Here is a 14,153-nt window from a genome sequence, read left to right as displayed (position 1 = left end):
AGGTTGTTGGTTTGGAATCCGTTGGGTGTTGGGAACGCTAGTGTTCAATAGCTCTAAGGCCCTGGGCATTAGGGATGTTCATGTAAACGCATGTGATAAAGGGACAGGGACTGTGGAGAGTCGATGGAGGAAATAGTATCTTTTATATTGGAGGGTAGGTTGCAGGTAATAGGCTGAAGGTGTTGGTCTGCGAGAGAAGAGATTCTCTCAGTGGGGGCACAGTAACTGGTCACAATGGGGCGTCCTGGGTGGTTGGGTTTATGGACTGTAAGAAGTGTGTAGAAGGTAGAGGTGCAGGGAATGGTTGGGGTGAGGAGAGAGATGGACTCTGGGGAGATGTTGTGGGATGGATCTAAGCATGCGAGGAGAGACTGGAGATGCTGCTGGATTTCAGGCTGACTCAGTTGACTCCTTCATCGTTCCCCCTGTGGGTCCGGGGTAAGAATAGGCCCGAGGTATTCCTGCCTGTCGTACGAGGCGACTAAAAGGAGTTTCAACCGCTTCGGCCTTCCATGTGATGGTCCCCCTTGGGGTTTGACCTCCATTTTTCAAAATTCTACAGAAGTACGAGCCTTTTGGGGAAGGACACCTTACGTGGTGTACCACTGGTCCTAAGTGCACTAAGACCTTGGCACTCAGCATTGCACCGGCGTTGTAACCATACCCACTATTCCTCAAATTGGGCCTAAACGCCGGATGGGTTGTCCAAGTTACGCCCATAGTGCATCTCCATCTGCACCAGCGATCATGATGGACTTTCCATGGCACCAGAAATCCAGCACGGTAGCCAGCCCGTTGTGGTGGGGTCGTCATGTACCCTCTAGGTTGTAGCCCCCTGACAACACAGGGATCGTACTGCCGATACCTGAGCTGCACCCTCCCCACGTCGGCCTTGGGGCATCAGGACTCCCGGCAATGGTCATCCTGCCAGGTGGCCCTTGCTGCGGCTGGGTGGCGCCCGTGGGGAGAGCCCCTGGTCGGAGTGGGTGGTATCGGGGCGGACGTTTCGCAGATGAAACGTCAACACGTATCAGGTCGCTCTGCGGCCGAGTCTTTCAAAAGAAAAGGTACCGTTTCTAGTTCTGGTTCTCCTGCCCTTTCCCCCTTGGCCACTCCATGGGAGGAGGGACAGGCCCGCCGGCTTGGGGCGAAGTACTTCCCCCGCTATTTGGTCTGTTCTCGAACCGATGGGGGGACATTCGCCACCTCCAAGCCCATGTTCTTTGTTCAGCACATTGAGGACATCTTCGGGGAAATCGAGGCTCTCAGCAAGATGCGTTCAGGGTCCATTCTTATCAAGACCACCTCCGCCACACAGTCGACGGCGCTCCAGGCGTGCGACCGCCTAGGGGACATCCCAGTATCCATTGTCCCACATCTGGCACTAAATAGGACGCAGGGGGTTATTTTTCATCGTGACCTCCTGCTCCAATATGATGAGGAGCCAACCTGGAGCGCCGAGGCGTGCATTTCGTCCGGCGAGTCCAGCACGGCCCCAAAGACCGTCGCATCGACACCGGGGCCTTTATCCTCGCCTTCGAGGGGGACGTTCCCCCGGAGAAGGTAAAGGTGATGTGCTACCGGTGTGACGTGCGACCTTACGTCCCGCCTCCTATGCACTGTTTTAGGTGTTTGCGCTTTGGGCACATGTCGTCACAGTGTGAGGCTGAGCCCCTTTGTGGCGATTGTAGACGTCCTCTTCGTGAGGAACATACATGCACCCCACCACCTCGGTGCATTAATTGTCCTGGTGTCCACACGCCTAGATCCTCAGACTGCCCCGCATATCAGAAGGAGAAGAAGATACAAGAAATGAAAACTTTGGATCGGCTCTCTTATTCTGAGGCCCGGAAGAAGTACGACTGCCTCCATCCCGTGCCATTGACCACTTCGTTTGCCTCAGTTGTGTCCACTCCTTCCGCGGTATCCTCAACCCTATCCTGTCCCCCCTCCGCCTCCTCCGCCCATCAGGGGGCTCTGCCTCCGCCTCCCAAATCCCTCCATTCCAAATGCTCCTCCCCCGTGGCCCCCACCCCCTCTGCCCCAGGGGCCACCCTTCCTCCTCCTCCTCCCCCCACGCCACCTGAGAAGCGATCCTCTTCTCAGGCGTCCATCGGGGAAACATTCCGGACTCCAGTTTCTGAGGTCCGGCGTTCCAAAATGGACCCCGCGCGTGAGGACCTTCTTCGGGTCCAGCCCACCATCCCTGTGCCTCCTCGGCCTTCCAAGAAGGCCTCCAAGAAGAAGTCTCTATCCCCCTCTCCACCCCGGCGTGTTTCGTCTGACGCTCCATCCGTGAGTCGCTGCTCCCGGCCGTCCTCAGTTTCGCCGGGACGCTCTGCTGCCAGGCGCTCCGCCGGCCTTTCATCGGCAAATGATGCGGCCCCTCCTACACAACCAGGGACAGCGGCCGCAACTGGCGACAAGTCTATGGAACCGGATCCGCCTCCCGTCGGTTGTAGCGTTGTTCCCTCGCAACCTGGCCCTCCGCGGCCGTCGAGGTGACCAGCTCTTCCCCCGTCTCGTTCCCCCAACTTTTTGACTAGCGATGGCGTTGTTTCATTGGAACATAAGAGGTATTCGATCTAATCGGGAGGAATTACAACTGCTCCTCCACCTGCACTGTCCGCTCGTCCTTGGTCTCCAGGAAACCAAGTTGCGCCCGACTGACCGTATTGCCTTTACCCACTATACCTCGGAGCGGTATGACCTCACCCCTGTGGACGGTATCCCAGCTCATGGTGGGGTCATGTTGCTCGTTCGGGACGATGTCTATTACCATCCCATCCCATTGACCACCCCACTCCAAGCAATAGCTGTCCGCATTACTCTTTCTGCTTTTACTTTTTCAGTTTGTACCATCTACACTCCACCGTCATCTGCTGTTAGTCGGGCTGACATGATGCACCTGATCGTTCAGCTTCCCCCGCCGTTTTTATTGTTTGGCGACTTCAATGCCCATCATCCCCTTTGGGGCTCTCCTGCATCCTGTCAAAGAGGCTCACTCTTTGCGGATGTTTTCAACCATCTCAATCTTGTCTGCCTCAATACCGGCGCCCCGACTTTCCTCTCGGACTCTACTCATACCTACTCCCACTTGGACCTCTCGATCTGTTCTACCACTCTTGCCCGTCGGTTCGAGTGGTATGTCCTTTCTGACACCTATTCGAGCGACCACTTCCCCTGTGTCGTTCGTCTCCTGCACCACACCCCATCCCCACATCCTTCGAGCTGGAACATACTGAAAGCTGACTGGGGACTTTACTCCTCCCTGGCGACCTTTCCGGACCACGATTTTCCCAGTTGTGACAGTCAGGTCGAATACCTCACGGCTGTTATCATCAATGCTGCCGAACGTTCCATTCCTCGTACTACTACTTCTTCTTCACGTCGCGTTTCCGTCCCCTGGTGGAACGAGGCTTGTAGGGACGCTATCCGTGCTCGACGACATGCTTTACGCACCTTTCGCCGCCATCCTACATTGGCGAATTGTATTGAATACAAACGACTCCGAGCGCAATGCCGTAGAGTCATCAAAGACAGCAAAAAAGCTTGTTGGGCCTCCTTCACCAGCTCCTTTAACAGTTTTACTCCCTCTTCCATCATTTGGGGGTAGCCTGCGCCGGCTGTCGGGCATTAAGGCCCACTCCTCGGTACCTGGCCTGACCTCAGGTAATGAGGTCCTTGTTGATCCTGTGGCTGTCTCCAACGCCTTTGGCCGCTTTTTCGCGGAGGTTTCAAGCTCCGCCCATTACCATCCTGCCTTCCTTCCCAGGAAAGAGGCAGAAGATGCTCGGTGACCTTCCTTCCACTCGCTGAATCTGGAAACTTATAATGCCCCCTTTACTATGCGGGAACTCGAACGTGCGCTTGCACTGTCCCGGTCCTCTGCTCCGGGGCCAGATGCCATTCACATTCAGATTCTGGCACGCCTTTCTCCGGCGGGAAAAAGCTTCCTTCTTCGTACCTACAATCGCGTCTGGACCGAAGGTCAAATCCCCATGTGTTGGCGTGATGCCGTTGTTGTTCCTATACCCAAACCCGGGAAGGATAGACACCTACCTTCTAGTTACCGCCCCATTTCTCTTACAAGCTGTGTCTGTAAGGTGATGGAGCGCATGGTTAATGCTCGGTTAGTCTGGATTCTTGAATCTCGACGGCTACTTACTAATGTCCAATGCGGCTTTCGTCGCTGCCGCTCCGCTGTTGACCACCTTGTGACCTTGTCGACATTCATCATGAACAACTTTTTGCGACGGCGCCAAACGGTAGCCGTGTTCTTCGACTTGGAGAAGGCTTATGATACCTGTTGGAGAGGAGGTATCCTCCGCACTATGCACAGGTGGGGCCTACGCGGTCGCCTGCCCCTTTTTATTGATTCCTTTTTAACGGATCGAAAGTTTAGGGTACGTGTGGGTTCCGTATTGTCTGACGTCTTCCTCCAGGAGAACGGAGTGCCTCAGGGCTCCGTCTTGAGCGTAGCCCTTTTTGCCATCGCGATCAATCCAATTATGGATTGCATTCCACCTCATGTCTCCGGCTCTCTCTTTGTTGATGACTTCGGGATCTACTGCAATGCCCAGAGAACATGTCTCCTGGAGCGCTGTCTTCAGTGTTGTCTAGACAGCCTCTACTCATGGAGCGTGGCAAATGGCTTCCGGTTCTCTGAAGAGAAGACGGTTTGTATCAACTTTTGGCGATATAAAGCGTTCCTTCCACCATCCTTACATCTCGGTCCCGTTGTTCTCCCATTCGTGGACACAACTAAGTTTCTAGGGCTCACGTTGGACAGGAAACTGTGTTGGTCTCCACATGTCTCTTATTTGGCGGCCCGTTGTACACGTTCCCTTAATGTCCTCAGAGTTCTTAGCGGTTCATCTTGGGGAGCGGATCGCACTGTCCTGCTTCGCTTGTATTGGTCCATAGTCCGATCGAAGCTGGATTATGGGAGCTTCGTGTACTCGTCCGCTCGGCCATCCCTCTTACGCCGGCTCAACTCCATCCACCATCAGGGGATACGTCTTGCGACCGGAGCCTTCTACACTAGTCCTGTCGAGAGTCTTTATGCTGAAGCTGCCGAGTTACCATTGACCTACCGGCGCGACGTACTGCTGTGTCGGTATGCCTGCCGGCTGTTGTCTATGCCCGACCACCCCTCTTACAAGTCCTTCGCCAATTCTCTCGACCGTCAGTACGGGTTGTATGTGTCTGCCCTGCTGCCCCCCGGAGTCCGCTTCCGTCGCCTGCTTCGACAATTGGATTTTGCCCTCCCTACCACCTTCAGGGAGGGTGAGAGCCCGACACCACCTTGGCTCCAGGCTCCGGTTCATATTTATCTCGACCTCAGCTCACTCCCGAAGGAGGGTACTCCGGCTGCAGTGTATTGCTCACGGTTTGTCGAACTTCGTGCTCGACTTGCCGGTCACACCTTTATTTACACCGATGGCTCCAAAACTGACGATGGTGTCAGCTGTGCCTTTGTCGTCGGGGCCGCCACCTTTAAATACCGGCTCCTCGACCAATGTTCCAGCTTTACGGCCGAGCTTTTTGCTCTCCATCAGGCCGTTCAGTATGCCCGACGCCACCGCCATTCATCGTATGTACTCTGCTCTGACTCACTCAGTGCTCTTCAGAATCTTGGAGCTCCCTATCCGGTCCATCCCTTGATTCAACGGATACAGCAGTCCCTCCATTCTTTTGATGATAATGGTGGTTCTGTCAGCTTTCTGTGGGTTCCCGGACATGTAGGAGTGCCTGGGAATGAGGCTGCGGATGCTGCAGCCAAGGCTGCAGTCCTCCTGCCTCAGCCAGCCTCCCATTGTGTCCCATCATCTGACGTTCGTGGGGATGTATGTAAGAGGCTTGTGTCGTTGTGGTGGGATGCTTGGTCATCCCTCCAAGGAAACAAGCTCCGGGCAGTAAAACCGCTCCCAACTGCTTGGACAACATCCTCCCGACCATCTCGGCGCGAGGAGGTCCTTCTGACCAGCTTGCGGATTGGGCATTGCCGGTTTAGCCACCACTACCTGCTCTCCGGTGACCCAGCCCCGCAGTGCCCGTGTGGTAAGGCATTAACAGTGCGCCATGTTTTATTGTCGTGTCCCCGTTTTAGTCAATTTCGTGTTGTCCTGTCCCTGCCATCTACTTTACCGGATGTTTTAGCTGATGACGCTCGAGCAGCTGCTCGTATTCTGCGTTTTATAACTTTAACTGGCTTGTCCAAAGACATTTAACCTTTTTACTTATTTTATCTGTTACTTATTTTATCTGCATCTTTGTCAGGTCCTTCTGGTGTCCCCCCATCCCCTTGAGTTTTAGCAGATTCCATGTGCTCTAACACCAGTGACTGGGCGCTAATGACCTCAGCAGTTGAGCGCCCTTAAACCCTACCAAAAAAAAAAAAAAAAAAAAAAACTCCTTCATCGAAACGTGATCCAGCCCCACTGACCCCAAATCACCCCCTGTTAACTTTCCAGAATTTGTTAACCTCGAACCTTGCATCACCATAATTTGTCAAATCACTGAACATGCAAACTAACTTTACATCTGCAGAAAGATCAGCAATCCACCACCTAAATACTGATCCCAGTGGTATAATGCTACCTTCTGACAAAGGTGCCACAACTGTTGTTTTGTACCACAAGGATTACCTGGCAGAGGCACTCCACCAGCTGTCAGATTCATCCACCTACAGTGACCCCATTCGAGAAATTCAGCAGCATCTCCAGTGGACCCTCAAATCCTTAGGTCCATCCCAGAATCTCTCCCCAGTCTCTCTCTCTCACCTCACCCCTGCCACTCCCTGCACTCCTATCTTCTACATGCTTCTTAAGTCAATAAATCCAACCACCCAGGACAACCCATTTTGGCTGTTCCTGTGCCCTCACTGAGAGCATCTCTGCTCTCGTAGACCAACACCTTCAGCCTATTACTCGCAACCTACCCTCCTATATAAAAGATACCAATCATTTCCTCCATTGGCTCTTCACAGTTCCTGTTTCTTTACCACATGCCTTTACACTAACATCCGTAATGCCCACGGCCTTATTGCTATTGTTCACTACCTTTCCCAAGGCCTGATGGCTTCCAAACTGACCACCTCCTTCTTAGCAACCATGCCCAACAATGTTCTCACCCAAAATTACTTCTCCTTTGAAGGCATTACCTACAAAAAAATTTGGGGTATGGATATGGGCACCCGTATTGCAAAATCCTACTTGAAACTGTTCATGGGCCATCTAGGGGAGTCATTCCTAAACACCAAGAATCCCAAACACCTCACCTGGTTCAGATTCATTGATGACACCTCTGTGATCTAGATCAAGATTGAGGACACCGTATCCACATTCCTCCTGAACCTCAACACATTCTACCCCATTCGTTACAATTGGTCCTACTCAACCCATCAGTCACGTTCCTCGATCTTCACCTCCACCTCAAAGGTGGCTTTATCAGCACCTACATAGTGTGTCACTGAGCCCATTACAAATCGTAATTACCCTTCCAACCTTGTACAAAAACAGATCTCCCATGCCTTATCTTTCCAGTCACCCAGCACCTTCCAAAGCCCCTCAGAAGAGCGTTCCCTTTGTGACTCAATACCACCCAGGACTGGACCAATTGAATTACATTCCCCACCAGGGTTTTGACTACCTCTTATCATGCCCTGAAATGAGAAATGTCCTGCCCACTATCCTTCCCAACCATCCCACAGTGGTATTCCGCCATTCATCGAACCTATACAATATATAAGACCATCACTACACAACCCTTGCTCACAACTCAAATCCCTGTAACAGACTTAGATTCGAGACCTGTCCCATACATTCTCCCACTGCCACCTACTCTGGCCCAGTCACAAATATCACCTATCCCATCAAGGGTAGGGCTCCCTTTGAAACCAGTTATGTGATCTACAAGCTGAGCTGCATTCTACGTGGGCATGACAACCAACAAACTGTCTGTCCGCATGAATGGTCACCGACAAACTGTGGCCAACAAACAGCTGGAGCACCCTTTTGCTGGGCATGCTACCCAACATGACTTCCTTCACTGTTTCACAGCCTGTGTCATCTGGGTCCTTCCCAACTACTGCAGCTTTTCTTAATTATGCATGTGGCAACTCTCCCTGCATTATATCCTACGTTCCTGTAACCCTCCTGGCCCTTACCCATCTAGCCCCTTCCCAGTTCCCATTACAGCACTATGCAGCCCTGTATTCCATCGACGTATCCAGTCTTTTTAGTTCTCTCCTTTTCCGCTAACCCTCTCCCCCCTTCTCCCCCACTTTCCACCTCGTCCCTGCACACTTCCAACAGCACTTTACTGTCCCCCACCCCAACCTGATATCCCTCCCCCTCGCTGCCCCAGCCTCCTCCTTACTTCCACCCAATTTCCTTTCCCATAATGCCCTGCCTATCTCAGTGTGGCTCTAGCTATCAGAGTCTGTGGTCATGTGTGTGTGGGTTGTGTTTGTGTGAGTATCTGTGTGTGTGTATGTTGGCTTTTTTTGACAAACACATTGGTGGCCGAAAGCTAACATGCCAACAGTCGTTTTGTTGTGCCTTTCTGTGGCTCAGCATCTCTTGCTATAGGGTGAGCAGCAACTATCTCTTCCATTACAGGATTTTACACACATAAATCACAATGCGTATTCCATTGTATAGTGGGGCTTCACATTTACTGCCATTAGATAGAGAGGAAAACAAGAATCTTTGAAGGCAGTCATGTGGCAGCATAGTGGAGGACCAATCTAGCTACTAGAATTGGTTTGGCTTGTCTCCACAGTAATGTCTATCAGCAGCAACAGTGATCCATATTGCATGTGAAAGGGCCACAACTCGGTTCCAAATAAGAGTCTCTAAACATGTGGCTATCATTTATTTGGACACATGATCTACTTCTGGACTGGGCCTGTACAAGGAAACAGCCACTGTTTGGGCATGAGCTCTTGCTGCTCACCAACAGCATCCACCTAATGTTGTGAAGCAGTTACCTTGAGAAAATATTGTGGAATTTACTCAACATGATCCAACATAAAGCTGGGAGCTGCATGCAAAACATCTGCTGTGAAAGCCTGGAGAGTCAAGTGATTTGACTGGTACTGGTTTCACGTCCCTGAAGGCTGTTCTTCACATTTGGAGTAAAGAACATGATGCAATTTATTTATGTCTGTGTGTCCATCTGTCTGTCCGTCCATTACATTGTGAGTAATTATCTTTTCTTATTTGAGTGTTTTTATTCCAGCAAGCATTTTCCTGTGTTAAAAAAATGTGTATTTTTTTAAAATTCAGGGATGGCATGAAGAGGCAGATAATGGTTTTGACAGAGCCACGTGAGCAGATCCGTAGATTCTCCAGTAACAAATTTATGATGTTTGTTTCACTTATCGAGAAGATATTTCGAGATTTATCAGAAGCTGAGCAGTCTCGACAGGGAAATAATAATGTACTGGTTTTTGTGCAACGAAGAGCCTCTGCAAGAACGTTATCAGCTTTGTTGCAGGTGTGTATAAACAGACCTGTGAAGTGCTTGTATCCAAAGGCAATTTTCCAGTTATTTTTCTTCTCTCTCTCTCTCTCTCTCTCTCTCTCTCTCTCTCTCTCTCTCCCCCCCCCCCCCCCCCCCCCCCCACTCTTTTGTCTGACAGTGGAATTTTGTTGTATCAGCATAAAGTTTGATAAGAAGTCATTTTACTGTGTAGTAGAGACTCCACGATGATTCATGTTTAAGCATGCAGTGAATAAATCTTGACAGACAGTAATTTGTATCAGTATTTTCAGCTTTTTGCGGGCACATGCCTGCTATCCTAACTTACTTTCATTGTTATTGATGTTTCTTCCAGTGATTTCTGAACATTACAGCAAGGTGTATATGGGAGTGGCACTGCTGTGGGAACAGATTTGTTGGAGAATTGGCTTATCCTGCCACAAAGGATTGTACAAATTGATGTAGATTCACTGAAATTTAAGATTGGTGAGAGCAAAATGGATGAAGGTGCATTGAGAACAGTGAAGTTGTGATATTACACTGTGCCTGCCCACCACTTCTGGTAAAAAGGGAATCCACTAAATGGGATACACTGTGTAGCTTTGGAAGCACCCGACTTGGTCCTATTTGCACAGCGTAATCATGCCATCATTTTGAACACTGATTAATCAAGACTAAACATTAGGTGTAGATGAATAGGAAGGGCAGTACCACAATCATAATAATGGGAAGAACCCAAACGCAGGTCCTTAATTGTGATGTATTGTGTGTCCAAGAATACAAAGCAATGAGAAACAAAGGAAAGAAAAACTGAGCACTGAAATCAGGGTGAAAGAGTCTTGTAGTTCACTCATCAATTAAAATGAAGTTACAAAAATGTGACCATTGAAGCCGGTATAAGGTTGGTGTGTGTGTGTGTGTGTGTGTGTGTGTGTGTGTGAGAGAGAGAGAGAGAGAGAGAGAGAGAGAGAGAGAGAGAGAGAGACTAGCAGTGAGGAGCAACAATAGAGCATGATAGTGCATTACCTAGCCTGTAGATCATAGCATCTCAGCATATTGTGCCAGCAGCAGCTGGCGGTGGTCCAAGATGCCCTCTGTGATGGATGAAGATTGCTATGGGACACGTGACGCTGACGAATGCTGCTGGGGGAGGGTGCTTTTAAGCTGTCACCTTGCTGCTCACTGGCATGGCCCGGCAGTGATGAATCGAGCCCAGTGAGCCTTACCAGTCCATTTAACCTACACCATCACTGCTCGTTATGACGATACCAAGCTAGTTTGTGTTTTGCCCCTTGACCATCGCTGTATGTCCTGAAACGTGAGCCATGGTTGGGTGATTTAAGGTCAGTCCAGCAGTGCTGTGTTTGACTCTGCTAGCCACATAAACAGCTGCAAAGTAATTAGTCCTGGCGAACAGTAAGGTTGCAGCATAAATGTAACAAGGCTCCTGGTGAGCAATGAGGTGGGAGCTGCCAGCAGCAAGGTTGCATAACAAACATACCCTTATGAGTGCACTGGTGGTTTTATTGGACACGATCAGTGTAGGTAATGTAGCACCCAATGTGTTGGCTTAACTCATTAGTATCTGAAGGGTTGGTTGCGCGCCGACATCTTAAAGCCCATACCTTTAATGCAGATTTGATCATCGAACCCCGTTTTAATAAGTAGACATGTTAGCGAATAATTCTTTAAAGTGAGAAATGATTGGAGAAATCCACGTTTGACAAAATCAGATAAGTGAAACAATGGAAAGTCCTGGATGGAATGATGAAGATTTTATGAAAACTATAGAATGCTACTCACAATATAGTGGGGACTGTGAGTCGCAATGACAGTACATCCTCCCACCACCACACCTACTCCAGTCCGGTCACAATCATTACTTATGCTGTCAAAGGCAAGGCTGCCTATGAAAACAGTCACGTGATCTACAAACTAAGCTGCTCTGTGCTTAGGAGTGGCCACTGACAAACTGGCGAAGAAATGGCTGGACCTGCCAGTTGCTGAGCACGCTGCCCACCACAACATTCTTCACTTCAGTGACTGCTTCACGGCTTGGGCCAGCCTTCATTAGTCACTGTCCTACAACCCTGTATCTCCTTTCATGTTTCCACTCCAGCACTATACAGCCTTCTATTGCACCAATGCACCATAGTCTTTTTACTTTTCTCCTCTCCTTTTCTGCTTCCATTCTCCCCACCACACCCATCTTCCATCTAAACTCCTGTCTGCACCTAGCTACCCTACCTTCTCCTCACCACATCCCTGCATGCTCCCACAGGCAGAACTTCACTGTACCCACCTCTACCCTGCTATCCCTCCCCCTACCCGTACCAGTCTCCTCCACACCTCACCACCCAGATCGCTTCTCCCAACATGCGCTGTTGCTTGCAGTCTGTCCTCGGGGGCCAGAGACAGTGGTCATTGTGTGTGTGTGTGTGTGTGTGTGTGTGTGTGTGTGTGTGTGTGTGTGTGTGGGTGGGGGGGGGGGGGGGTCAACCATAAAAGAAGGCCTTTAGGCTGAAAGCTTACTTGCATAGCTGTCTTTTTGTTGTGCCTGCCTGCGACTCAACATCTCCAAAATATGGTGAGTAGCAGTCTGTCCCTTTTAGTAACACTGTCATTAAAAAGTAAAGTTAGTTTAATAATGTTCACACATGAGAAAGGTGGCCTCGCATGAATTGCAGATTGAGTGAAAAATAGTTAAACAATAATTAATATGTTTTTGCAAAGTGTTGAATACAGAAACACATGTAAGCAGTGTTAATTTAACTGTGCATTAATTTATGAAAATCAACATGAACATTCAAAGTTTGAAAGTGCAGTTTTCCTACTGTCAGTTGTGACATAAACTAGTGTGTTATCCTGAGTTCAAACGAATATAAATATCAACTGCAGGAAATAATTTCAGGTTCCATCTGTCTGAAGTCCCTTGAACAGATTTCGTATAGTTGCACAAAATCAATCCTGAAAATACAGTCCAACAACAACTTAAAAGTACGTAACACATGTGACCACACAGCCACTTGACAAAAGCACACACACTCTATATTGCTCGTACTTAAATACTTTCTCTGACATCACACTCTATTCAGTTCAAGTTAATTCATAAATAATGACAGCAACTAAAAATTAAAGTAAATTGAACATACGCAAAACACTAGAAAACTGGAAGTTATTGCAATCATTTTTCAATCTCTTATGAAAATAACAATCACAGTATTAACCAAGTTGTTAACGAAGTTCATAAAGCATTCCTACATCTGCTTTTGCAATGTAAAATTGTAAATACATATGAAATAGTAAATTGTGGGTAGTCATCCTCTAGAAAGATTATATAAATATCTGGGAAATGCATGCTGCCTTCCTATTACACATAATTGTGGAGGATTTGTAGTATTTGCATCTTTTCTTATAAACTTATAATAAATTAATTTGTAACTCTTTGCACATATGCACAATTTGAAAAATAGCTTGTTCATGATGTTTACTGAGAATTTTCTTCAATGATGAAACTAACTCTGCAAACCATGGAAAGCTGAATGTGAGAAATATGCATTATTGGGCTGCTTCTCAGCAGCCCAATAATCCATGTTGGTGGAGGCAAGTTGAACATTAGAGGCAGTGAAGTGAAAAATTTTTGTGCGGAATTATTGGGGACTGTGTGATTGGTCCTCACTTCAAGAAAAGGCCTTAGCAAGTGCAAGATAGACAGCATTTTGTACCCAAATTCTAGCAGCTCTGCTAGAGAAAGTACCACTTGAAATACGTAAATGTACGTGCTACCAGCTCGATGAGTGCCCAGCCGACTACATGCTTTCAGCTAGGAAAGCACTCACTCAGCCCTTTTGTGGCTGCTGGACAGGACATGAAATTCTGCATGTTTGCCTTCCCCGGTTGTTTTCGCTTGCTGTCAAAGTAGATGTTCTTGTTATGTACCAAATATTATTGTTGACATAGTAAGTCCTTTGTGTTCTTACATTTGTTTGTTGTCATAGTATGTTATCTGTGTCATATAAAAAAATTGCAGGTTGATTGTCCTTGGTCAATACACAGGGTGACAATCGTTGAGCTATATGAAATAAAACTGTCATAACTTCTGAATGGTTTGTGTTAGAATGTTCAAACTGCACAGCTGGTCGCAGGGCATGATGGGAATTAGTATGCTCATGTCGTTTGGTTTAGTGATAAAGGCCACAGTAGTTTGTAACCTTTTTTTTTTTCCGTATGCAGTATAACCCTGCTTTTACATTCCTGGAATTAACATTTTACCGTCATTTACAACATTTTTTATTGTTCACGTCAAATTTCCTATGTCCACAGTGTTAATTTACACCCGATTTTGCATCAACATATTTATAATTTTCCTGCGATATTTGCATTATGAAGAAATGTTTGTGTTTACAAATATTATGTGCTTTAGTTTCGACACCATGGCACTCTACTGAGTGGATCTCAATAAGTAAACAAGTATAAGTAGGAACAATTCATGCCACTGCCAAGCTCTACTTGGCGTGGTGGCTGAAGGGAGTAATTAGTTTTGTTCAAATAAAGATAGCACGACCAATCACAACCGTTTCCAAACTGTCTCTACTGCGCATGCGCAGTTTTGTGATTGTCGTGATCATTGCGACACCTTTGTCGAACCATACTTAGCATGTTTC

General features: G+C 48.2%; 1 protein-coding gene across 6 annotated transcripts in view; it reads left to right on the top strand.

The window, feature by feature from the left end:
- The window catches only part of LOC126481228 (endoribonuclease Dicer-like), a 446,265-nt gene that overhangs the window by 139,740 nt on the left and 292,372 nt on the right, over positions 1 to 14,153 (top strand). For all 6 annotated transcript variants that reach the window (XM_050104838.1, XM_050104837.1, XM_050104839.1 and 3 more), the window contains exon 7: positions 9,294 to 9,504. In XM_050104838.1, the coding sequence (XP_049960795.1) occupies positions 9,294 to 9,504 (211 nt within the window). The remainder of the gene's footprint in view (positions 1 to 9,293; positions 9,505 to 14,153) is intronic.

This window comes from Schistocerca serialis, chromosome 5, assembly GCF_023864345.2.
Source record: "Schistocerca serialis cubense isolate TAMUIC-IGC-003099 chromosome 5, iqSchSeri2.2, whole genome shotgun sequence".
NCBI classification, from domain to species: Eukaryota; Metazoa; Arthropoda; class Insecta; order Orthoptera; family Acrididae; genus Schistocerca; species Schistocerca serialis.
This window is presented reverse-complemented; position numbering and strand designations above follow the sequence as displayed.